Raw genomic sequence first — 26639 nt, forward strand, 5'->3', positions numbered from 1 at the left:
TTTTTCTTAGGGAGTCCTGGACAAGTAGGAAACATTTTTATAACTACAGACATTTATTGTTTTCTTATTATCTGCTAAGCATTGTACTTTCACTGTTTTGTTTAAGCTTCACAATAACCCTCATGAAAGAAGTGCTTTTATTTTCATTTTACAGGTAAGGAAAATAAGATTATAAATTTCGAGAGTTTGTGACAAATTCTGATAAATGAGGCAGGATTTTCACCCAAAGAATGACTGCAACTATGAAATTAGTATATTGAGGGCTTCAGCAGTTTTGTTTGGTTTTATCTTGAGAAGAAATCAATATGAAGCATCTGGCAGATAAACATTCCCAGCCTGCAGCCAGGGTTATTCCTTTTCCTCTGAGTTTAGAATTACATCGTTCTTGGTACAACCATTACAGAGTAGGTAAATTATGCCACAGATTTCAGACTTGAGGCATTATTCGGTGCTTTAGCTATAAAAATTCTCTTAGCCATTCAGTATCTTCAGTCCCAACTCTGCCTTTAAATGAGAAGTCATATTTAGTGACCCATCTGAGTTTTGGCCCCTCTAAGAATACTAGTGATGGGGAATTGATAGTTTTGCTTATTGTTTTTCTAACAGATGTTTCTCTATTTAAGAACATGCTGAGGCCTATACTTCATGTTAGAGCAAATACCTTTTGAGACGGAGGTGCCTTTTAGCCACTTAATTTTAATTGGTTTTAACTCAGTCCTCTGAACTATTTGCAGAATAATACCCATTTGATATTTTGTCCTTTTAGAATTCTATACATTTATTTTTCGTAAGTCCACTTAAAATTACACAGATCCTCGGAAAAACCACATAACATGTCAATTCTGTTTTATTGTAGAGCCCTAAGCATTGTGATCTAGAGAGATATAAAATTCGGTGTCATTGTTGCTTGTTTCTCAGAGTTTGCATTCTGCTTGTCTCTAGGACAACAAAGTGAATGGGGTAACCTGCTGTACCCGGCTGCTGGGCTGTACATACCTCTACCCTTGGATCCTCCCCAAGCCCCACATATCTTCCACTCCACTTACCATTCAGGATGAGTTGCTGATTCTGGGAAACAAAGCATTGTGGGAACACTTGTCATACACAGAAGCAGTCAACGCAGTATGCCATGTACAAGACCCATTAGCGGCTGCCAAGAAGCTGTGCACATTAGCGCAAAGCTATGGCTGTCAGGACAATGTGGGTGCGATGGTGGTTTATTTGAACGTTGGCGAGGAGGGCTGCACTTGTGAAATGAATGGGCTCACCCTCCCAGGTCCTGTGGGATTTGCTTCAACCGCCGCCATCAAGGACCCGCCCAAGCCAACCACTCCTTCCTCCAGTAGTGGTATTGCCTCTGAGTTCAGCAGCGAGATGTCTACTTCAGAGGTGAGCAGTGAGGTGGGATCCACTGCCTCTGACGAACATAACACTGTTGGCCTGGACGCTGGCTTGCTTTCAAGGCCAGAGAGGCGCTGCAGCCTCCACCCAACGCCCACATCAGGGGTGTTTCAGCGCCAGCCGTCCTGTGCGACTTTCTCCAGTAACCAGTCCGACAACGGCCTGGACAGTGATGACGACCAGCCCGTTGAAGGGGTCATGACAAATGGCAGCAAGGTGGAAGTAGAAGTAGATATCCACTGCTGTAGGGGCAGGCAGCTTGAGAACTCTCCCACTCTTAGGGAGAATTCTCCTACCCCGTGCCTCGAGGAACGTGCTAGAGGGTTAGTGTTTGGGATCCGAAGACAGAACAGTGTGAATAGTGGCATCCTTCTGCCAGTGAGCAAAGACAAGACGGAGTTACAGAAGTCTCCCTCCACTTCCTGTCTCTACGGAAAGAAGCTCTCCAATGGCTCGATTGTGCCCCTGGAAGATAGCCTGAACCTCATCGAAGTGGCCACAGAAGCACCCAGGAAGAAAACTGGCTATTTTGCTGCCCCCGCTCAGCTGGAGCCGGAGGACCAGTTCGTTGTACCTCGTGACCTCGAAGAAGAAGTGAAGGAACAAATGAAACACCACCAGGAAAGCAGGCCTGAGCCTGATTCCAGCGAAGAGGGTCGGACCGAGCTCGCAGAGGAGTTTGACACGGCGCTGTAGTACTCCCCTGGGGGCCACGGCGCTGGGAAGGCTGTGAGGTGTGGGGTAGGGCACCCTACCAGGGGCACTCTGCCTCTGCATTTCTAAACCACAGATGAGAGGGGGGTAGAACTCGGAGCCAGACATGGTGAGAGCTGTCAAGGTCTTGCTCTGGATAAGCTAGTAAACACCATCAGTGTTCAGTTTCACATTTAACCTGCATTGGGATCCCCAGGGCTACTGGGGAGCAGGCAGGCATTGCCCTGTACCAGTCCTACCACCTGCCATTAACCCTTTCTCTCCTAGGATAATTTTGAGAATTTGCCTGCCTGGGCAGAAAAGGGACTATTTCTGTGGAGGAAATAACTGAAGATTGATTCCCTTTACTGATTGCTGCTGTTGGATCTCTGTGACAGAGAAATCACCTTATATCTCAACCTGACGGGATGCAACGTGACGAGTCACATGGCTTTTCCTTCTTCTCTACGAGAATACAGCCTATCAAAATGATGTTTATTGGAATTGTAGAACCAATGAAACAGATAATTTATGTATGTGATGTAGTGAGAGCACTTTTCATTGACTGTGAACTTTTTATTTTTGAATCTGCACTCGAGCCAGTCTTCTTAGAGGCAGCCCAGCGCCTTTGTCCACAGGCAGGATGATCATCGGGTGTTGGCGCCGGCTGTGAGGGTTCTAGGAGGTTCTAGGAGGGGCCCTGGGAAATTGATTTAACTGTTGGATGTCAGGCTGTGAACGTTCCTGAGACACAGGGGAGTAGGACCTTCTTTGGGGGATGAAGACGGGGAAGGAGTGAGGACTAAGACTACTTCCCCCCAAATCACAAAAAGAGAATAACTCCTTGACAGATGTGACACCTGCTAGGAACCTCCCAGCAGGTCACAAGAGAGGCATTTGGGGATTGGCCTCCTTCCATAACATGTGATGGAGGTGGCAGTCAGCCTCCTAGCACATAGGGCCAAGGCTGCTGCTGCTTACATGCAAGTAACCTTGAGTTATAGATGACTCTGAACAGACTGAGGCCGAACGAGCACAGATGGATGGATGGAGCTTCTGGGTTAGGCAGGTTCCTTCTCTTACTCTAGAGCAGAGAGATGGTTTTCTAAAACATCAGGAGTGAGTTGAGGGTTCACCTCTTAATGTTTAACAGAGTCTTCTCTGAAAATGCTTATCCATCTCACATGGTTTCACAGTACTGGGCTCAATTTCTGAAAGACTTAATTGAGAAAATCCTAAGCATACAGAAAACCTGGTTTACTGATTTTTTTTGCACATTCCATGTAACCCTTGAAAAATGCAGTTCCTTCCATAATTCTGTTGCCTTTTCTTTTAGAAGATTTACTTAGGAAAATTAATTTCTCTTTATTCCTGCGAAGTTTTGACATTGCTTAATGTTACCCAGTGGGGAATGTGCTTTGAATTTTTAAATACTTTCACAATTAAAAAGAAAATAGAGTGGAACCATTTTTAATTTGTTTCATGAGAAACAAAATGTTAAAGATACGGTTAATCTATACATATATTTGTCTTTTTTTTGGGGGGGGCAGAGGGAAGTTTTGTTAAAGCAGTGGTAGAAAACCAGATGACCACTCCACAAATGGTTATGTATCCTCATCTTCTCAGAGGCCCCGTACCCATGTGTGTGTGTCAGTGGGGTACACTCTTGGGGGGGGTTCCATACCAATGGCTGTCTAGTGTTCAACCCATCAAGGATCTGAATTTGAGTCCCCAAATTACCAGGAACATAGCTTTTCTGTGTCAAACTACTGGTTAGCTACTGCAACATTTTAGAACTCAGGTCTTGATTTGAAGTGGGGAACATAGTGGTTCATGCAAAGTTCAGGTGCTGTAAGAAAGATGGGAACAGTAGTATGTTGCCGCCTTATTTTTTAATAGAAAAATTGAGGGGGGAATGAAAATGATGGAAAAAACCCAAGATGACAGTGTTGGAAATTATTTTGGGAATATACCACTTCAGTAGTATAGTCTTTTAAAAATTATCCTTTATCTGTGAACTTTTCTTGTCTTAGCTTCCCACCCTACTAATTGGAACCACCACAAAACCCAGTTATGAAATGACTTTACTAAAAGTAAATGTATTTACTTTTTAATCAGAAGGACCCTAAAGTTCCAGATGTTCTTTTATGTGGTAGATTTATGTTCAGGAAATGTTAGGTTGTATGAAAACCTTTAATATAGGCTACACCAAAACTGACTACTCTTTTTTGTAACTTCCTTTGATTCATTTCCCTCTATAATTGCTCTTTGTTAAAACAGGGGATGAAAAGGCCATAGCCCATCACCAAGAATACACAGAACTCTTTTGACCTATGAAGTCATTTACAGTTATTGTGTGATCTGATTAGGTTGTCAGGTGGTGAAAGCCAGTAATCTGTCTCCAGGTGAATGTAATCTACTTCCCAGGACTTCACCCAGAGATGTGTTCCCCAGGTGGGCAGAGGCCCGTTGATCTCTAGCCCAGAGATCCCGGCCTCTGCATGATTCTCAGGTCCTTGTGAGTACCTCCCATTTAATAGAGACGTTTAAGAGAATTTCTGAAAGAACATCACTCCTGCTTAATGGGAGCAGTCCAGGAGTCCCATGGAAGAAAGAAAAATACACAAGTCTTGGCAGCCATGGTATTTTTATTTTTATCCAAATGGATCGAAACTACATTTGAAAATTTGAATGCTAGTATGTCATACATCTACCGTGCTACCATAGAGTCATTGAATTACCACTCCTCATTACAAGAGAGGGCTTTATTATACTACTGTAGAGTGTATGTGTGCAATAAGTTGATAAATTCATTTTCCTGGTGTATAGAAGAGCCAACACAAGCAGCTTGGTGATCATTGGGTGCTATTTTCTAGGAGATGGAGCCAGTGAGGTTTGGCTGATCTACTGAATATCAAATGATGCCCTTCTTTCCATGTAGGCTTTCAGCAAAAGCAGGTACTTGGAAGCCACAGGCTCACCTTCTCTATCTACTCAATAATTACTAATGAAGAGACCTCCATAAGGGAGCACTTGGCTGTTATTGATAAATGTACCAACTATTAAATAGTCTCCAAGCCATTCAGTGATGTCCTCAGCATCACTATAGAAACTGTCTTGTGTCACTTTTTACTTCCCTCTGGGTGGGGACTTTCAGACTCCCCCAATGGCAAGTTAATCTTTCTCTCCAGTTAGTGACTTTTGCCCCATAGTTGGGTAAGCACTTCCTGGGTTGAGAAAAGCAGCTACAGTAAATCCTGCTCTGTTTCACTCATTTGATGATCATTCAGTCACACGTAAGCTCCTTCAAAATTTCACGCACATCTCTCAGAAGCTGTAGGGTTTTCTCTCACTGTTGCCAGTGGATGTCATCCAGACAGTGAGTTCATATCTTATGGTTTTGTGCAATCATTGTCATATTGTAGTCCTAAGACTCATTATAGTGTATTTTTGATATTTTTGAAATGTGTTAAATTTTTTAATTCAATAATATGAGCCAGAGCATGTTGCAGCAAATCTATTGTTTGTAAAAAAAATAATAAATAACAATAACAAACAATAATAATAAATAAAATAAAATGGAATCTTTTTCATGGCTTTGTTTTAAAATGGAGTACCTGTTATTTTATAAGTACGTTATTTTAGCATGAAACTGTAATTTTCTTTAACTTGTATGTGAAATTAGTTTCTTAACCAAAAGCACCTTTAGGATTTTTCTGCTTTTTCTTGTTGTAGGGGAAGATAACAAATGAAACCACATTCCATAACACTCTATGAACCTATGAGTTGAGGCAAGAATAAATATTTTTGATCATCATTTAAGCTGAAATAGCAATAAAGATATTTTACATTAAGAAATATTATATTCTAACTTGGTTTATATGTTTAAAGAAATCCCAGAGACAGGAAGCATGGTCCTTATTTCCATGCAGGTTATCAGCTGACTAGAGGGAACTTAATTTGTAAATAATCTACAGCTCCTCTTAAACAAACCACAGAACTACCAGTGATACCGAGGAACTAAGTGGGTAATCTGGCCATCTTGTCTGTCCTAATGGCTTTGGTGTTAGAGTTTAAGACAGTGGTGAGTTCTGGCTCACACAGTACATCTAATCTAGCTAAGCCTCTAAATTGTTCCCCTCCCCTCTCCCCATTGGTTGTTTCCCATAATCTCTGGACTTCCAAGCAAGATTAGCTACCTCTCACTCCAAATAAAGGCCCAGTTGAAATCATTTTGCAGGTTTCCTCCTCGTTTAGCAGAATGAAATTTTGAAAACTTGGTTCACCAACTGTTCCTTGAGCACCTCCAATGTACTGGGCTCAATGCCACCATCTACTTTCATACCTCGGTTCCATGACACGCACATGTGCCTACAGGGTGGCAGAAGTGAACTTCTCTGAGTGTGTTCTCTCCGTGTGATATTGTCTCCCTGGTACATCACACACCACAAGAGCACGTTAGTCACTCAGAACACTTTCCCGTGTGTGATTCACTGGGTCTGAGTTTTTCCTCTGCTACTTAAAAAGATTCGACTTTAGGCAAGTTCACCTCTCCAAGGCAGGTGGTTTTTTCTCGATTGTTAAATGGAGATAATAGTCTCTCTCTCAACAGCTGTGAGCTAAAATGAGATGATGTCAACAAATGCTTCCTTAGCTCAGTACTGGACCCGGCACAGTGAGCACTCAATGAAATGTCAACCATTGGGCGAGCCACTTAGCCTTCTTGAACCTTCATTTCATCTGTAAAATGTGAGTAAGAAATCTTGACCTGCCAACCTGCCAAGTGGTAGTAACTAAGGCAAGTTTTGCTAAGGCATTTTGATGTCACTACAGTGATTTGAGAGGAGCTGAGCTGGACCAGTGCACCACACAGGGGTCGCAGTGGCCAAAGTCCTCATTTTTCCAAGCCCCGGACCCAGACACGGGCAAAGCTCTACTCAGGGTATGTTTCAGGGAATATATCCTAGGTGAGAATAGTGTGTGTTGGGAAGTTTTTGGGGGGGGGGGGGGCGGTTCGGGTGGGAAATGGGTTGTTTGATTTTTGCTGCTGTTAGACTTGTCTTACCACTCAGTGAAAACTCTGCGGGACTCCAGCCACTGCCTCGGGCTAAGGTGGTGGAGCAGAAGCGGCTCCCTGTGGCACTGGTGTTTGTATTTTAAGCTAGCAGTGTAGACTTCTAGTTGTTGTTTTCCTCCAAGCTTTACTTTTTTTTTTTTTTTTCAAGCTTTACTTTTTGTAAAAGTAGAATCTAGATATTTTCTCATTTCTGTTTGAGGTTTAGTTTTGATCCTTCACCTTGGATAGGTTCTATAAGAACTAGCAATAGGAAGGATTTAAGAGGAGAGAGGAAAGGTAATATATTCCAGAGAAAAGAGTCAGCAAACATGCAGGGGTAAAAATGGCCAACACACATCAGAGGAAAATGACATTGGCTGAATTTTTTTAATAGCCACTTTGGCATACATTGAAACGGGCTTATGTTTGCTGATTTCTTACTAACTGTATAGACAGTCTGAGATTTCTGTCAAAATTGCTGTTTTTAGAAGTGTACTAAAAATTTGGTTTGAACTTATTAATAGTTTAATCTCATTTATAATATGAAAATAAAACAATGTTATAAAAAAAGATGGCAACTAGAAAAACTACCCTTTATAATAAGAACATGTATATTTCTAGTTGCATCCTACATGAACGGAATATCTGAGGCTAGTTGTAAAGTATAAGCACAGCTATAAAACTTTAGGTTAACATTACTGAAAGAACTTTATTTTTGAGATTCAGTGTTAATGATCTGTTACATTATGGAAACAATTCAGAATTGTGAGAGATTACAATCGACCTTTGAAGGCCTACTCTGTAGGGCGCTGGAAGGGATGCAGAAATAAAGAAGGCTCCAAAACGCCTGTATAGTCTAGTAAAGTCAACTGCTTTATCTTTGTACTCAGCTGAATAACACGTTTAAGAAGTTTATGAATTTTATTTCTCACTATTTGGAGGCGTCATATTTCAGGAAATTATAAAATATTTCAGGAAAGTGAATTCCAATCAAATGACTTGAAATAAGAGAGCAACTAGCTTGGAAAGGTGGCAAAAACCATTTTATCTGAGCCCTATCCCAGGAATCCCGAGGAGGAACATGCATGCCAAAAGCACCTACCTGTCTTCAGGTTTCAGGGATCCAACCTCTGGGACCCATACAGTCATGGTATACTGTCGAATGGGCAGGAGAGTTTTCTTCCAGGAGAGAGCCAGAATGTAATTACTCATTTGGAATCTAATCACACAAATGCTTTATAATCATTCCCCTGGGATCAAATACAGGGGGAAACGGCATGTTTTTCTTAGTGACTTTAGTTTGGTCAGGCAAGCTATTTCCACTGTAACACTGGGCCTGCTACCCCTGATGTGTTGTTCTCATCTTTCAGAATTTCTCTGGCTACTCAGTATTATTACCTTACCATTTGGTAAGAGAGTCAAACCATAAGCGTATATGCAAACTTCCAGTGTTGATATTTGTAGCGAAGGTGGAGGTATTTTTTTTCTAGCTCTCAGCCAACAAAGACATTGATAGAAAAATGGGATGATCATCTAGCTTTGCATTGGTGCCAAAGGGAACATTTGTAAAATCAAGTACATGAAAACCACATTTATGTAATGTGGTGTTTGAGAGAAATAAGGAAGCTGCGTTGACTTTTAGGTTCCAGTAGTAGATCTCAGAGTATCCCAGACCACAGGTATTCTGGTGCATCATTATAATTGCCGTGCTGTTCTTGGCTGTCCTTGTAGTGCTTCTGTTCTCGGTAGCTCCGCAGGGCCAGCACCACGCTGGCGCCATACATCACCACCAGAAGACAAGCAAAGGTGGCTGCTGCTCCATCAGTGCCTGCCAGCTGGCAGTTCATCCAGGTGAGACCCCTGCGGGCATAGACCCTCTCTCTTGTCCTGCAGGTGTCTGTGGCATTGATCCGCAAGGCCGCGTGGAGGTAAAGGCCGATGCCTACGCAGTAGCCCAATGCCGCGAGGAGGCTGAAGGCGGCCTCAAAGAGGAGCCACTTCCCCGGCAGTTTGTTTAGACTCTTGGCTCCTTGGAGTAAAACACCCAAGGTGAGGACACCCAGCCCCAGAGAAACAGCCACGCCGCTGTATATCAGGGGCGCCCGGAGGATCGTGTACTGCTGGTCCAGCTGCCGAACCTGCTCCAGCTCAGTGCCCTCAAACGGTGAGTAATAGCCGTTCCCAAAGCCACCGCCGCTGGCAAAGCTGGCACTGAATCCAGCAAGGACAAAGTAGGAGGCCACGATACACATGAGAACCATCCCATTCAATATCACCTCCACTATCTGTATCACACCTAGGAGGAGAGAGATTGGGAATTTAACACTGACGTCACTTACCCAGGAAAGCTCTCTAGGTCAGGCAAGAGAAATACCACCTGATTGTGAGGACATGGTCAGACTCAACATTAACATCCTTGGTTTTTGTTTTTTAATACTCATGTTTGAAAATCAAAATGCCACTGTGGAAAAACTTTTGGCCGTTACTTTAAAAACTATACGTACATTTACCATGTGACCTTGCAACTGTACCCCTGAGCATTCATCCTAAGGAAATGAAAACTTTGGTCTACACAAAAACATGTACACAGATGCCACAGTAAACCCTAATGCCCTCCAATGGGCGAATGGTTCAACAATCTGGTACAGCCATCCCCAGGGGAAACTCTACTCAGCAATGAAAAGGTATGAGCAGCTGATACTCAGAACTCAGATGGATCTCAAGGGATTCATGATGAGTGAAAAAAGCCAGTCTCAAAAGGTTACATACTGTATGATTCCATTTACATAACAGTCTCAAAATGAGAACAGATTAGTGGTTGTCAGGGAGGAGTGGGATTGGGGGAGCGGGAGGGGGATGGGTGTGACTGTAAGTGGGGAGCGTAGGGAAGTTCCAGTGATGGAACAGTTCTGTAGCTGATTGTGGCAGTGGTCACACGAATCTACACAGGTGATAAAACCGCACAGACCTACACTCACACAGACATGAGTGCATGTAATACTGGTAAAATCTAACTAAGTTCTGGAGAGTGTCAATTTCCTGGTTGTGATTTTGTACTATAGTCACCACTGGGGAAAACCAGGTTAAGGATACACAGGACCTCTGTTCTATATTAGCAACATTTTGTGAATCTATAATTATTTTAAAGTTTAAAAAAAATCAAAATGACATAAAAGGGCATAAACTGAGAAAAATCACCCATGTCCCTGCCCACCCTGTTCTCTACCCCCAACCACTTTCATTATTTTCTGATATAACTTTCCAGCGTTCGTTTATGCAAGTAAAAGCACTCAAATCTGAATTTCATCCCCCCTTTCCCTGCTTGTGTCACAGGGAGGACACCACACACACTGCTCTGCATTGTGCTTTACTCTTCCTGGAGATGTTTTCAGATCAGCTCCTACAGTGTCCACATGCTCTGTTACGTGGCCTCTAAGCCCGCTGTGTGGGTGGACCAGTCTATTCAGCCAGGATCCTACTGCTGGATACTTGGCCTCTTCACTTGGGGGGGGTTCTTACAAGTTTAAGGAACCCACAAATGCCATGAGGCAGTGGAAGCCAAGAGGTGAATGGAGATGAATGTCGACTTGTCCAAAGTACCCTTTCATTTGTCACTGACAGGGGCTCCAGCCTCTCGTTAGGCATCTTCCTGGGCGAAGGTCTCCTGTTGTTCTCTCAGGGGTCAGAGATGAGAATTAAGAGAAAAGCATATGAACGTAGAGTGGGAATGCCAGGCTCACATCCCCACTCTTTACTGCCTTGTGACCGTGCCCAAGTCACTGACTCTAAGCCTCAGACACTTCATCTGACAAATGAAGGTAATGCCTCCCTGTCTTATCCCACAGGGCTGGGATGAGGCCCAAATGAAAGCAAGTATGTGAAAATACCTGGAAAATTATAAAATGTTATACAAGTGGACGGTGATACTACCCAGTAACATATATAAAATGGAAGGAGAGGGGACTTCCCTGGTGGTGCAATGGTCAAGAATCCACGTGCCAATGCAGGGGACATGGGTTTGATCCCTGGTCCAGGAAGATCCCACATGCCGCAGAGCAACTAAGCCCGTGAGCCACAACTACTGAGCCTGTGCTCTAGAGCCTGCATGCCACAACTACTGAGCCCGCATGCCACAACTACTAAGCCCACATGCTGCAACTAATGAAGCCCGGGCGCCTAGAGCTTGTGCTCCGCAACAAAAGTAGCCATCACAATGAGAAGCCTGGGCACTGAAATGAAGAGTAGCCCCCGCTCGCCGCAACTAGAGAAAGCCCGTGTGCAGCAATGAAGACCCAATGCGGCCAAAAAAAATAAAATAAAGGGGATTAATAAGAGATTTAAGAAGAAAAGGGACAGGGACTTCCTTGGTGTCCAGTGGGGAAAACTCCACGCTCCCAATGCAGGGGGCCTGGCGTTCAATCCCTGGTTGGGGATAGATCCCGCATGCCACAATTAAGACCTGGTGCAGCCAAAATAAATAAATAAATATTTAAAAAAAAGAAGAAGAAGAAGAAAAGGGACAAATTTATGAAAAGCATGGTTTCCCAGAAGTCAGGAAAACCCTCTGATACACAAGGGGGTACCACAACGTTTATAAACTGGGCAGCTAAAGACCAGTATGTCTCATGTACTTAGGCAACAGCTACTGAGCTTGCTGATTCCATCTCCTGCTGGGCCCACACAAATTCCTAGGAGGTCCACGGAACGCAGCAGTTACGGGCTCTGACAGTTGAGGAGCTACATTCCTCTAATTTAAATCTGAAAATAACATCAGACCAGAACTGCCCACTCTCCTCCCAGGCACCATAAGCTACTGGCTACTCTCTCCCTACAAGCAGCGCAAATTAATTGACCCAGACGTCATTCTAATTCACAGGGAGTGGCTATCTCCCCCACCCAACTCCTTTCTCTGCCTTGGTTTTCCTTCTGCATGCAGTTAATCTCTCACCCCCTGAAGGGAAGCAGGGATACCGTGCTACTACAAGATGTGGGCAACCTGAATGTTTCCTTCTGGGACAAGATTCTGCCAAAACAGCAGCGGCATAATCCACGCAGCCCATATCTGCCAGGCTGAAATGTAATATATCTATTGATAGATCTTGTCAACCACTCCACTGACTGCAACAATCAAGAGGAATAATGGTCTGTTGCTGGGGCCAATGATGAAGAAATATGGCCACTGGATATTATCAGAGCACCAGCCAGGCCTGACCTGGCTTTGCTGAAAACATCGAACAGGTTCAAGTATTTCCAAGCATGTTGTTAGTGCAGAAAGATTCACAGACATCAGGAGAAAAGAAAAGAGTGGGCTACTAGAGCTAGCGGTTTATCCCTATGGAGGGATAAACTGTAGAGGGAAGTGGAAACTGAAACAGACAGGAGACTTTTATTGTAAAATAGCATCTTTTGGGGTGAGGCTGCTTTTGTGGCTGATCATTTAATACTCTGCTTAACTAAACATCTACTATCTGCCTTTTCACTGTAAATGTGAAAAAACTGAGGAAAGCAAATCAAATTAAAACATATTTTTCTAAAATAAGACTAAGACATGTGCAGTCAAGTCTTACATAAAATGAAAAAAAATTTTTAATTTCCTCTCCAGAAGCAAATACTGTTAATACATTCTTATATATTCTTCAAGAAGTTTTCTAATCATATACAAGCAACAGTATGTATTTCCTTTTGTAAACCCAAATGGAACTCATCTTTTAAATGTGACAAGAAAATAATATTATAAACATATTGTAAAGAGAACCATCACCTCCAAATTAAAATTTTTCTTTGGATTTTTATTGGAGTCATATAAAGCAAAGAACATATTCACTTGTACCAAGAATATATTATAATGGGCCATAAGTCCTAATTTAACATGCAGTAAGAACCCATGAAGTTGTCTGGCCAAAAGTAGCATACTTATCCTGGGAAAGATTTTACTTTCTTTAATTTTGGATGGATCCTGAATTCCAGATGTCGGGTTGAATGTGTCGTACAATGGTACATTTAAAAGAGGTACAAAACACTTATTGACCTTTCAAGCCCATTGTAAGGGGCTTGTTAGAATACCTCCTTTGCAACCCAGTGAATTAATCTGATTCCTCTTTCCTCAGCCCACATCTCCCTCCAGCTTACATCTTACAGCAGCAGTTTCCCAAGCATCCCCATCCCCTGCCATCCAGAGCATTAAGGAAGTGAAGGGCCTAGAGTTCAGTGAGGACAAAATTCGAGGCTAATCTGCTTAAGACCGCTGTGTTTAGAGAACTTCAGGCTGAAATGTTTTTTCATGTCTGTGTGGCTTTTCGTGAACTCTGAGGATAAGTTTCTTCAAATTCACTTGGTTATCTCCCTTTATTCACTCAAGAAGTGCATTTTGCTGCAGCATATGCCTTTTCCTTGTGGGTCTTGGGCTCTAGTTTCGGTTGTTTTTTGTTGTTGTTTTGTTTTTGTTTTTTAAAGTAATTATGGTTGGTCCCTCGCCAACAGAGGGCTCCAGGACCAGGGTTTATTACATCAGGCAGTGCTGCTCTATGTACCCTGGAGCTAGGCCCAGCAAACTAAAATTGGTCTGTTACTTTCCAAGGGTTGGCAAGTTCTGCAACAAAATATTCCACGAAAGACAGTGGTTCAGAGTAACTTCCATCACTCAAGTTTTTCGGAACTTTTTTATTTTTCTTTGCAGTACGCGGGCCTCTCACGGTTGTGGCCTCTCCCGTTGCGGAGCACAGGCTCCAGACGCGCAGGCTCAGCGGCCATGGCTCCGTGGCATGTGGGATCTTCCCGGACCCGGGGCACGAACCCGCGTCGCCTGCATTGGCAGGCGGACTCTCAACCACTGCGCCACCAGGGAAGCCCTGGAACGTTTTAAAAAGCCTAAAACTCCAGCATTTCCGCAGGCTTCTCTTTCAGCTTCCTAACCTTTCGGTAACCCCTTATGGCCAGCACGGCCCCCAGGGCAAAGACCCCGATGCCCAGGGCAGCAAAGATTCCAGCACCTATGTCTCCCCCATGGAAATTGCAGCTGAAGCCACTGTATCCTTTCCTCTGGTACAGCGCCTCCCTCTCCTTACACACGGGAGAGGCGTAGGCAGCCGAGAGGTAGTGGAAGTAGAAGTACAAGGCTGGGATGTATGCCCCAGCAATGAGCACGTCCAACAAGCCTTCAATCACCAGCCACAGGGGGCAATGCCACGGGACCCGCAGGACGCCCATGGCGATGAGGAGGCAGCAGAAGGCCATGAGGGCTCCGCTGCAGGCCATTGCCACGGTGACCATGGGCAGCTTTAGCTGGTAGAACTGGACGTCCAGCTGCTGCGCTTTCTCCCCGTCAGCACCATCGAAACCACTGTAAGCCCCTCCGTACTGGTAGTAGTAAATGCCCCCCAGGCTGGTGATGCCCGTGTAGCCCCCTGTGGAACTGTAAGACACAGAGCTGCAGGCCAGGATCAGCAAGTTCAGGAGAACCTCCAGCATTTGGCAGCAGGCTGCAAAAGAAGGGCGTGTTACCATTTTGAGAGATGCTACTTTGCACTTGGAGACTTCCACCTTGAGGCCTATCTTCCCCGTGGCAGCTCACACCACAGCCAGCTCTTTATTCTGCCCCCTGGAAGGCCTGAGCAGCCAAAGCTACATGATTAGCATTAGATGGTAGCAGGGAACTGTGGTCTCCAGAAATGATGTCAGAGGTACTTTGGACTCCAAAGGGTTAACTCTCAAAAGAGCAAAGCAGCCTGCTCCAGGTGGGCTGCAGGACGATGCAGGCAGAAATCAGGCCAGTGAGCAGAAAGAAAGGTGTCCTTTATGGAAGCCAAGAATATTCTCTGCCCTAGCCCTTCCCTGCCAAGAAGACTGAAAAATACTTATATCCTCTTTAGATATGTTTTGTGGCCATCTTCAGTTTGAAAGAGGAAATTTCTCCAAATTTGAAGGAACTTATAGTGCTTAAAAAATATAATGACGTTAGAAAAAAAGCATGGAAGTTATCCATCACAATGTTAACCGTCGTTCACATATATTAGGGATAGGAAAGGTTAAGTTAATTAAACCTATAAGGCTTACTGAATTAGAGAAACATAATTGGTTTTACTGTTCTTAGACTTTAATTCAATAAGTATGTTTTAAAGTTTAATTTTGTTTTCTTTTCGTTTCCCTAAAGAGCACATCTGGGCTGTGATATTTTTCCAGGGCTGGAGTTTTTCAGGACTCTTGGCTGCTTTATCTTGGACGATGAAAGAGCCCCAGATCTTCCACCAAAGCTGGCTACTTTCCTTAAAGTCAGCTTTACTGTTATATAACTTATACACAACAAAATGACCCGCGTTAAGCAAACAGCTTAGTAAGTTTTGACAACTGTGTATGCCATGTAATCATAATCAAGATATAGACTGTTTTCATCCCCCCAGAAAGTTCCCTAGTCACCCCTTGTGGTCAACCCCTCACCTTCCTCCTCAGGCCACCACTGATCTGCTCTCTGTCATTAGGAACTAGGTTTGTCTTTCTCGAATTTCATGCAAATGGAATCATACAGTTAATGCACTCTTCTGTGTGTTACTTCTTTCTCTCAGCATCATATAAAGCTGGGTGCTTCTGAGCTGGGAGTTGTACGTGCTGACATAGGCTCAGTCCCATAAGCACTGAGTTAGGGTATTAAATAAGCATATAAAAGGGGGAGGGAGAATGCAAGTTGGGGGGCAAAACCCCCACCACTGCCCTCTGAACCTTTTCAGTGTGGTCACAAGTCAATGCCACTGGCAGTGAGAAGCCATCTCAAAACCTAAACCTCCAGGCTCTGAGTGAGAGACAGCACCACTGACTATAGAGATTACAACGTTTGGAGAGAGAATGAAATTAAATTTTTAAGGATGGTTTGCAAGTAAGGGAAACATCAAGCCCTTGCATGAAGCTGAATGCAAACATCACCCTTTTTTTTTTTTCTTCACAATTTCCTTGTTACACTGGCCTAGCTCTCCTTTTACAATCTTCTCCATCATGATTTGAGCACCAAAGGTCTAAAGAAAGAGGAAAAGGACAAAAGGGAAAGGGGAAGCTGCTCCAAATGCAAATCATCAGAGGGAGCCAGGAGGGGAGCAGGCCATGTACCTTCTCCCCAGGGAACTTGTAATTCCTCACCAGTCCCTCCAAATAATAAACCTATAACACAACCTATATATGACAGGATTCCTAGTGATCTGATATGCACATGTGACGTCTGTACTTGCTGTTTATCTGATCTTTATCCTCAGCCTTTAAAGATTTTAGTAGCTGAGGAGTCCTGCCCGTAACCGTGAATTCGGGGCTTATCTATTTTTGTCAGTGTTCCACTGAACTTCCTAAGGGTGACTCAGCCCAAACTGCAGGGTCTCCCTAGGAAGTTAGAGAGAGCCACAGCTGCCTCCCATTTTTGCCAGTTTGCCGGAGGAGGACATGATTTCACTGATGAGGAAAAGAAATCACAAAAGATCTACTCTAAGACGAGGCTGAAAATCTTCAGGTGACCTTTACCCAGGTGTGAATTTCCTGTTTGAGACAAGTTCCCAGTGTTTAATGGCTGTTGCTCTCAACACAACACAGCATTGTGTATTTATATGGGTCCCTGCGTGTCCAGAGATCTTTATAAGCCCTCATTTGTTAGCTTCTGACTGCTGAACTATCCTTTCACTATCTTGACTCAGAAACCCAACATCTAGGCCCAACCAAATAGCCAGAAGCAATCAGAGCTAAATCAGGGGCCTCAAGCTCTGCCCTCTCCTCTTGGTAAATCAGTCGCTGAAGAATACCTCTAGAGAGAAACCTGTTAAAGAGCGTCTGGCTTGTTCCTATTCTTTATATCATCGAGAAAAGAAGGTCAAGCACGTAAACCACTTCAGGCCTTAGAGTCAGGCTCTAACTTTCAATTCCAGCTCTTCCACTTAACTGCTGTGTGACTTTATATGACTTACTGTACCTCTCTGAGCCTCAGGAGTTATTGAGAGAATTAAAAGCAACGGGGTGTGCCAACATACGTAAACTAGAGCGAGGATTCTTGTACCTGGATTGCCTAGAGCTCTTCCATGAAAGTTCTACATAATCCCATAATAATTTATCTCATTGTAATCACTCTAAGAGACATCTTCAGGGGCTTCCCTGGTGGCACAGTGGTTAAGAATCCCCCTGCCAATGCAGGGGACACGGGTTCGAGCCCTGGTCCGGGAAGATCCCACATGCCACAGAGCAACTAAGCCCGTGTGCCACAACTACTGAGCTTGCATTCTAGAGCCCGCAAGCCACAACTACTGAGCCCATGTGCCACTACTGAAGCCTGCACACCTAAAGCCTGTGCTCCACAACAAGAGAAGCTACCGCAATGAGAAGCCCGCACACCACAGTGAAGAGTAGCCCCCGCTCGCCGCAACTAGAGAAAGCCCGCACGCAGAAATGAAGACCCAATGCAGCCAAAAATAAATACATAAAAAAGAGACATCTTCAGGTATAAGTTCCATGATTTCTCCCCCTTAGGCCAAGAAGTTTTCCCCTCTTAGTCATAGGTAGCTGAGGAAAATTTCTTACCCAATCATGTGAGCCATAAGGGTAAGATTTTCTTCACCCTGACAAACCAGATTTTCTTCATTGTTGGCAAGGCCAGGCCTGGTGCTAGGATGGGAACTCTGGGAAACCACACTTGGAGCTGACACATATTATTTAAGTGTTCTTCATACTGTGGATTCTAATAAGTGTGGTTTTTTGTTTTTGTTTGTTTTCAATGAAATAGAAGTTACTGCCCTTCATAGGTGATGGCGTGTTGTTTCATGACGCGTGTGTGCACATGCGTGCACATGTGAACTTGTTCTTAATGTGAAACCTATTTCTTACTGTGGGTCTCAGTCAACAACATTTAAAAGCCATAATGGCAGGTTTAGGCATCAGATCTCCTGTCCTGTGGCATGAGCTCAACCTGGCTGCCATCTCCGGTGATCTCTCTTTAACTCGGCCTGCCTTGCCAGAGGGGTCCCCCTCTGACAGCCGGCAACTCAGAGCTGGCTCTGAAAACTGCAGGCACGACTGCCTCACCACATCCGGGCCCATCCGAGGAGAAACACGGGAAACCTAGCCGCCCCTTTCAGATGTTCCTACCCTTCTTTAGAAAGTGTGAACTTCACGCAGGTATGAAAACGAAAATACGAGGAAACCAAAAGGGAAGTCGGCTTGAATTTTTGCTCCATCATCTCGGACCCCGTCCAGAACCACCAGCAACGGTAAGTAATTGGTCAAACTGCCTTCAAAATGGCTCACCTCTCGCGGTGCACAGGTATCTGCACTTGTGGCATTCCAGGAGCCCTTCAGCCTCTGACTGGTAATATTCCACTTCCTGTACTCCAGGCCTGGGGGTCGAAAGCGGATATCTCCCTGAAGTGGGCTCACTATAATCAAACACATGTGTGGCCATTAGCGGGCTTCAAATTCAATAGCTTGTTCAGCATTAGAACTCTGGACACCTCACGCTGGGCTCAGACATTAAAGAATGCACAGAACAGAAAATCTGCCACAGATTTCATATTCCAGAGGATTTTCTGGTTTATTGGCTATACAAGGCCTGCAAACACTTGGCCCAGTTCTGCTAATTAAGCACGTCACTTATCTCAGTAATTCTGAGCCCCGCCTCCCATGCTGGCTTGGCCTGCGGGGGATATCTAACAGGTAGCTGGGAGCCACCTGGGGGAGCTTTTCAGTTCAGTGAGGACTAGGCCCTCTTCAAAACTAGTTTGCATTCACAAGACTGATGCCCAGGCTGGCATTCTCTTCCTTCCCTTGTTACTTTGGAAAGAGTTGAATCCACAATCATTCTCTAGACTATGGGTGGTACAGACAACTTTGGACATCTTCACATCTCTCCCTATTCCTCTGCCAGCCCTGGAATATTCTGTTCCTTCTCCTCACTGCCCCCCCCCCCCTCCACACACCCTTCCCTATCACTTTATCCAGCACATCCTGGGCTTTGTCCAAGATTCAGTGGTGAACGGTGGGGGCTGCATTCTACTAGCTGGGCTCCAGGGATCCTTCTAGAACATAGATCTCACCATGTATTTTTTGCATTTGAAATCCATAAAGTCCAAACTTTAAGCACAGCAAGGGAGGGCCCGTGCTCATCTCTCTCCACTCACAACCTCATGTTCACAGACCCAGCCATAGTGAACTGCCCCTCTCCCCGCCCCAAAACATGACCTGCATTCCCATGCCTCCAGGTCACCGTGGAAATGACTTCTCTGCTTGAGACAGCCTCTTGCTCCTTCTCCAGAACTCAGCTTTGAGGCTATCTCCTCCAGAAAACATTCCAGAGCCCGGTCAGGACCCCAGTTCTGTTCTCTTTGTGTCTGTCCCCCCGCTGGAGTGGCACGTTTCACAGGTGCTGCAAATTGGTCTGTTTACTTGTCAGTGTCCTGTGGACACCGTGAGTAGATCTCTGTAGTTTCTGGCCCTACCTCCCATCCATTAAATACATGCTTATTATGTGGAGGAGAGACAGAAATAAATTGCTCTTGGTTTTAAACCACCAACTGTGAGCAGAAGAAGCAAAAGTATTCCCTTCACTAGCTTTGGGGCTTGGCGGGGGTGGGGACAGGGGGGCCAGGACACCAGTTTAGAAGGAAACCTAAACATGAAGCTCTGGATTCTCCCAGGCCTGGCAGTTGCAATGCAGTGTGGCTTTAGGCAGGGAGACAGTAGCCAGTGCCTGTGACTGTAACTGGGCACACCCTTTGTCACAGTTTGGCTAGTTAGTTCTAGATAATGTAACATAAACTCAGGATAATAGCTTTCCCGCTGTGTGGACACAACCAGAAGAGAGACTGGGCTTAAGCCTCCAAGTTCCATAGCAGAGAGGAGCCTGGACTCCTCCTAGGGACGAGGGCAAAAACCAGAAGGCAGTCATCACTCCAGTACCTGCCTGTCTCCTTCTTGGCCTGGCGTCTAATCTGGGCATTCAGTAATATTTGTGGAGTTGGATGGAATGTGCAATGGAAAAGAGACCACTTCCCTAGAGGGGGAGTGGGGTCTAGGACCACCACCTCTCTTTCCTTCCGTCCTTACCCTCTCCCAGCTCAGTCTTCCAGCACGTCACGTTGCTCTCACCCCACAGACCTTATGGGGGAACTCTGTTCTACAAGGTAGTGATGGCAAAGTTTGTTCATTCAGGAGGGTGGGGTTTGAAACAATCATGGGGTTTGAATGAGGCTGCCCAGAAAGACCTCACTGACAAAGGGGGAAAAAAAATCTCTGCCCTTTTGTGCAGAGTTTTAGGTACATTCAGTTCTTTGGCTAAAAGTGTATCTTCTCCCAGCTGTCTGGTTTTGAAATGCATATACCCCTGGAAGGGATTACACATTAAACTATTAGCTTTTCATTGGTCTTTTATTAGGCCCGGGCCTCCAGGGAACCGGACTTTGGGGAGGGCTGGTTGTGGAGCACAGGACAAGGGTCTGAAGCCCCAAGGGGCAGTCCTGTGACCACATGGGTGGGGGTCAGAGAGGGGACTCAGATTAACCCAACCCACCCAATCTCCTTCCCACCCCTTCCCTTTCTAGTCCTGAAGTCCTCTCTTCCTCTTTACCTGGTCCCCGGTCCTTCCACTGCTAAAGGGGAAGTGGGGGGCAGGGGGGTGAAGGGTGGAGGGAGGTGGGGGGTAGGTCTCTGCGTTGTTCATCAGGTTCAGGTCAAGGAGTGTGTTTGTGTGTGTGTGGGGCACTGTAAGGTCTTCCTTCCCTCCCAGGTCACCTCTAAGAGCTCAAAAGGGAAGAATGGCACTTCCTTTAAACCAGCTTCCCAGGACAAGTAGCCGGGACAGCAGAACCGCGCAGAATGGCCTCAGACCCAGGCTTCCTCCGGGGCGAGGTAGAGGGCCCTCGCTGCCCCACCTCACCTTTCTGGTCCTCGGCGTCCGAGGCCCTCCTTCCGCAGGGGCGGTGGCTCCGCGGTTTCCCAAGGCGCGGGCCAGAGGGGCGGGGCCGCGTCCCAGGTCGGCCGCCGGGGTCCGTCCCGCGTCCGACTCTGGCGGGATTGTTCCCAAACTCTTTGTTCACCGCCACGATGGTCCCCGGCCCTGTGTCTGTCCTGGCGGGGTTCCCGGTCCCTCCCCCTATCCCGGTCCTCGTCCCTCCGCCCGCCCCCGTTTCTCTCCCTGCGCCGGTCCCCGGCTCTGTCCCGCTGTCTCTCGGGGTGGCGTTCTCGGTCCGGGCGGGGGTGCCGGTCTGGGTCCCGCTCTCTCGGCCGGGCCCGGGACTCGCGATTCCCCGACGTCTGTTGTTCCATGGCTCTGTTCCGTGTCCCCGCCCCTGAGCGACCCGAGGGCAACAATCCACAAGTTTCCCCGGCAGGTGGCCAAGCCCGGGGGCGGGGCAGGGCGGGGCGGGACGGGACGCTCACCTGCGCGCACGCGCACTAACCCTGCTGCGGGCCAGGAGAGCGTTCACTTGAGCGCGCGCGCCGGCAGGGGACGCTGCTGAGCGCGGCCCGGGGTCTGGGCGCGCGTGCGCCTGGATGGGGTGCGAGCCTGGAGGGGCTTGCTGCTTCGCACACAGAGGAGGGGACTCCCGCCCTCCCGCCGTGCCCCGTCGGCCCTGAAGTATCCGCTTCGCGACCCCTCAAGATGGGCTGCCTGGGCTTCCCTGGTGGCGCAGTGGTTGAGAGTCCGCCTGCCGATGCAGGGGACACGGGTTCGTGCCCCGGTCCGGGAAGATCCCACATGACGCGGAGCTGCTAGGCCCGTGAGCCATGGCCGCTGAGCCTGCGCGTCCGGAGCCTGTGTTCCGCAACGGGAGAAGCCACAACAGTGAGAGGCCTGCATACTGCAAAAAAAAAAAAAGATGGGCTGCCTAGGGAACTGTGCTCTCAACTTAGCACCTTGGGTATGCTTCCCCAGAGTGTTCACCCATCCGCTCTCTCACCCATCCGTCCACAGCCACCCAGCCGGCCCCCCAGCCACTGTCCGTCTCTTCCTCCCTCTCCTGCTATCCTTACAACAACTATGTTTGGGGGACTTGAGGCCAGTTCATCCAAGAGTCCTGGATTCATAAATGTTTTTTTAAAAAATGATGAACCACACAGAATTGGCAGCCTTTTCTTTTGCCAAGGAAGGATATTTAAAAGCATACAAAATTGCCGTCTATTAATGAATTCTTTCAACGAATATGTGTGAGCCCCTAGCCTAGCAGGCGCGGGAGATCCAGCAATGAGCTCTCCTTGTACCGTGCGTCCATTCTACTGTGTGTGGAAAAGGAGAACTGGCAAGAAACAGAGAAGACAATTTGACGTCTAAATTTTGACGAAGCAGGTTTCTTTATATAGATCTGGGAAGGGGACATTTGAGTTGAGTCCTAGAAGAGAAGGAGGCAGCCTTGAGGAGAGCTGAGAGAATGTTCCAGAAAGAGAGAAACCCTGACTTACACAGAGAGCTGTACAAGAAGGTCACTGCAATCAACTATGCTCCAAAAGTTTTTAAATGAAAAAAAAAGAGAATGTCACTGCGAGCAGAGTGAGGGGGCATGAGATGAGACTGAGAAGTGGAGCAGGAGATGGTGTAGGGTCTTCATGGTGAAGAATCTTCATTTTCAAAGAGCAACAGGGAAATATTGAAGTGTTTTGAAACACTGAGTGGCTTGCTCTGATTTACGTTTTTAAAAAATAAAGATTACTCTGGCTTCTGTGAGGAAGATGGACTACTTGGGCCTGAGAGCACAGTCAAGAGATGAGTTAGGAAGCTACTGAAGAAATCCAGGTGAGGGGTGATGGTGGCTGAGTTGATGGTGAGAAGTGGACAGATCTGGGTTGAAGTTTGGAGGAATAACTTAAAGGATGGGTGGATGGAGGTACCATTTACTGAGATGAGAAGACTGGAGAGAACCAGGTTTGGGGAAACTTGGAGAGTTCCGTTTTGGATGTGTTGAAATCACACGAATTCGTCCCGTGACTTAATGAAGCTCAGGTTCTTTATGTCTCGGCACAGGAGGAATTCAGCGAGAGGCAAAGCGGTAGGTAAGATGTAGATTTGTTAATATAGGATGCTTGTGAAGGATACAGGCGAGCAGGCAAGAGGGCTCTGCCTCGAGAACTAAGTGGGCTACATATTTATAATCAAAGCAAAAGTAGGGAGGGAGAGAAGATTACCTTCTTCCTCATCCTTTGTATAAAGATGTTGCAGGAAAATGGGAGAGGATGGTCATGTCCCAGGTCTCAGGCGAGTTCCTGGGACAGGCCACCAAGTAAGGATCCTTGGCTTAGTGCCGGAAAGAATTCAAGAGCAAGCCATGGTAAAGTGAAAGCAGGTTTATTCTATAGGCAGAATGTAGTCCATCTCAGAAGGAGAGAGCAGCCCTGAAATATGGGGCGGTTAGTTTTTATGGGCTGGGTAATTTCATAGGCTAACGAGTGGGAGGATTATTTGAACAATTTGTGGGGAAGAGGTGGGGATTTCCAGGAATTGGGCCGCTGCCCACTTTTTGGCCTTTTATGGTTGGTCTGAGGACTGTCATGGCACCTGTGAGTGTGTCATTTAGCATATGCTAACATATTATAATAAGCATATAATGAGGCTCAAGGTCTACTGGAAGTCGAATCTTCTGCCATCTTGGGCCTAGTAGGGTCTAACTAGTTTTTGTCATATCCTCAACAGCTATGTTATTCTTTTAAGGAGAGACGGAGTTAGGATAGAGGCCCAGGGAAAACTAACATTTAGAGCTAAAAAGCAAGAGGATTAAGAAGTGAGGAGTGAGATAGGAGGAAACCCAGGTGGGTGGGGTCACCAGGCCTGTCTGCTCAGACACCAACCCCCATCCCACAGAAGCACTCCTGTGAGCTCCAACAGCTTTCTTCCCAGAGTGGAGAAGGTGGGGCCAAATCCTGGGACCTTCTACAAATATTTATTTGCACAAAACCCTGTTCTGAACCCAGAACAACTATGGCTAGAGAAGAGTTCTGTGAACAAGCAGACACAGGATGGTCCTTTCTCTCTCAGACCTTCCCTCTGGGCCTCTGGAACCTTCTTTTTGAGTAAACAAACCCTTATACCAGCTTACCTTTTTGTTTCATTTGCTTTATTTTGTATCTTTACCTTGATAAACATTGTATTTTGCCACATTTGTTCTATCTTTCTCTATATAGCTATAAACTTTTTTTTTTTCAAATCCAAGTTTATTTTATTCTTTTTTTTTTTTTTTTAAACATCTTTATTGGGGTATAATTGCTTTACAATGGTGTGTTAGTTTCTGCTTTATAACAAAGTGATATAAACTTTTTTTGATGAAACATTGGAGTGTAAGTTCCAGACACATGACTCTCCCCACTGAATACTTACTTACTCAATTTGAATTTGTCTGATCATTTCCTTATGATTAAATTCTAGTTTAATACTTTTGGCAGGAATATTAAAATAGGTGATGTTATATCCTTCTTTGTATGTTCTATCAGGAGGCACAGATGTCAGTTTGTCCCATTATTGGTGATGTTACATTTGATCACTTGGATAAGGTGGTGTCCATCAGCTTCTCCATTTTAAAGGAAACCCCTCCCATTTGTAGTTAATAACTTTGAGACTGTATGTTCCTTCTTAACCTTTCTTGCCTGAATGAATTATTACAATGGTGGTTGCAGAGGTGTAGTTTCTAACTCTATCAATCTTTCTATATTTATTGATTTATTGGCATTCTTCTATAATGAAGAACTTTCCCTTCCATCTTTTGTGATCATCCTGCAGAAGCAGTTTGTACACCCGACCCCCAATTTGGTTCCAATGTCAAGACTGATGATGTCAAAAATGCACCAATGGAGTATGTTTGTTGCTCACATAATGAGGCTTTCTGGTGAGAGCAGAACAGTTTCCCAGGTTGGTTTGAAAATGGCTTGAGAAAGCAGGAAGAGGTGACTAGCTTTGGGGTTTTATTGTAATTTGGGAATAGGACTGGGGTGAAGGTTCTTATGTGTGGGCTAGAACTTGCATGGTGTGAACTTCCTGCCATTGTCAAGGGCGTACCTGGGCTTTCTTATCAGCTTGCGCAGACGTGGGACAGAAGGGGAAGGGGAGTGATGGGGCTTGAAAGATGTCAGCAGTCAGATGTCGAAAACGGAGTCAGACTAATATATTAACTTGATAGATATTAATTTTTCCCTAATAATGTGTTATAATCTATTAATTTTTTTGATACTTAAAATTTCCTAAATTTGGCCAGTGGGAGTCCCTTCAAGCTGCCTCTGACATGCTTTTGACGCCAGGAGAAACATGCTGATATGCTCATCAGTCTTTGTGGTTTCATCTTGTGCCTCATGGCCTGACCTGCCTCTTCCCTGAAGATCTCACTTCCCTTGATGCTCCCTCATTTGGAGAATGCTCGCTCCTGAGCCCCACATAGGAATGTTCTGTTAACTTCCATATTCAGAGTATCCCCTGTTCCTTTGAGGCTTGTCAGAGTTAGGTTATAAGATGGGCTGGATGAGCCAGTGACCCAACACAACAGTATCTTAAGCACAATAGAAAGTTATTTCTCTCTTGGAAAAGTCCAAGCCCATTTGGTGGCTCTGCTCTCTGAAGTTCTTGGAAGTCCAGGCTCCTTCTACGTTGTTGTTCTGTCACTCTTCAGATGCTGCCCTCATCTACAAAGTCCAAAATGTCAACACTGTGTTGACATTTCAGCCCATAGGAAGGGAAGAAAATTAGGGATTGGTAAGGGCTCTCCTCATTTCTTTAAGAGTGAGACCAACAAGTTGGAGACATCACTTCTGCTCACATCTTGTTGGCCAGAAGATAGTCACATGACCATAGGTAACTGCAAAGGTACCCAACTAAAAATTTGGGCATAAAGCTGTGAGAGTGAGGGGAAGAATGGAAAACATGCATTTCATCTGTGGGTCTCAAACTTTGAAATTATACATTTGTTTGTGTTGTCTCTTCCTCTCTCTAGTCTGTCAGCCCCCTGGGACGATGTCTTTGCCATTATACATGGCACACAGTTGCTGCTTAATAAGTAATTGTTGAGTGAATAACATTAGTTCTTAGATGAATCTGTGTAACTCAGGAAGATGACAGGGACCTTATATTTTCCGTAACATCTTGAATAAGGTACAAGATGGCATAAAATGCATTAAAAGTAAAACAATCCTAATGTGTGTAATTTTTAATAAATCCATCAACAACACAGGTAAGGAGGAAATAAGTAAATAAGATATTTCAGAGTTAGAGACCAATGAAAATATGGTGTTTTTATTTAATTTAAAGTTTATGTCCTTTTATTTTAGTTTTTGTAGGAGGTTAGGAACCAATGCCCTGACCTCACTTTTGCCCTGAAAAATGTAACATCTTTTGGTCATTCCACTATTATTCCAGGAATGCTTGGTTAGACGTTATGCAGATGGTAGAAGGTTATAAGAGCAGCGGCTCTTTTCTGAGGAAACCCTTTGAGTTTTCAACTGAAGCAAAGAGCACAAGTAGCAGATGAATGAAGAGGAGGGAAAAGGAAAATACTTGCCATTTGTGTAT

At 45.3% G+C, this 26639-nt stretch overlaps 2 protein-coding genes across 6 annotated transcripts in view; one reads left to right on the forward strand and one right to left on the reverse strand.

The window, feature by feature from the left end:
• Positions 1-5683, forward strand: part of PHLPP2 (PH domain and leucine rich repeat protein phosphatase 2) — a 72854-nt gene extending 67171 nt beyond the window's left edge. For 3 of the 4 annotated variants that reach the window (XM_032613728.1, XM_032613730.1, XM_032613731.1), the window contains one exon: positions 943-5683. In XM_032613728.1, coding sequence (XP_032469619.1) covers positions 943-2097 — 1155 coding nt within the window. In that variant the 3' untranslated portion in view covers positions 2098-5683. The remainder of the gene's footprint in view (positions 1-942) is intronic. The other variant, XM_032613732.1, reaches the window with a different exon arrangement.
• A 2156-nt stretch (positions 5684-7839) lies between these two features.
• Positions 7840-21453, reverse strand: MARVELD3 (MARVEL domain containing 3). 2 transcript variants are annotated; one of them, XM_032613734.1, is made up of 3 exons: positions 21036-21453; positions 18413-18540; positions 7840-9446 (listed from the first exon to the last, which is right to left on the reverse strand). In XM_032613734.1, the coding sequence occupies exons 1-3, from the start codon at positions 21422-21424 to the stop codon at positions 8809-8811; spliced, it is 1155 nt and encodes a 384-aa protein (XP_032469625.1). In that variant the 5' UTR covers positions 21425-21453; the 3' UTR covers positions 7840-8808. The 2 variants fall into 2 exon arrangements, with proteins under 2 accessions (XP_032469625.1, XP_032469624.1); XM_032613733.1 differs by lacking the exon at positions 7840-9446 and adding an exon at positions 13945-14628 and having other exon boundaries at positions 21036-21432.
• Between the last annotated feature and the right edge of the window lie 5186 nt (positions 21454-26639).

This window comes from Phocoena sinus, chromosome 19 (genome assembly GCF_008692025.1).
Source record: "Phocoena sinus isolate mPhoSin1 chromosome 19, mPhoSin1.pri, whole genome shotgun sequence".
Lineage (NCBI taxonomy): Eukaryota > Metazoa > Chordata > Mammalia > Artiodactyla > Phocoenidae > Phocoena > Phocoena sinus.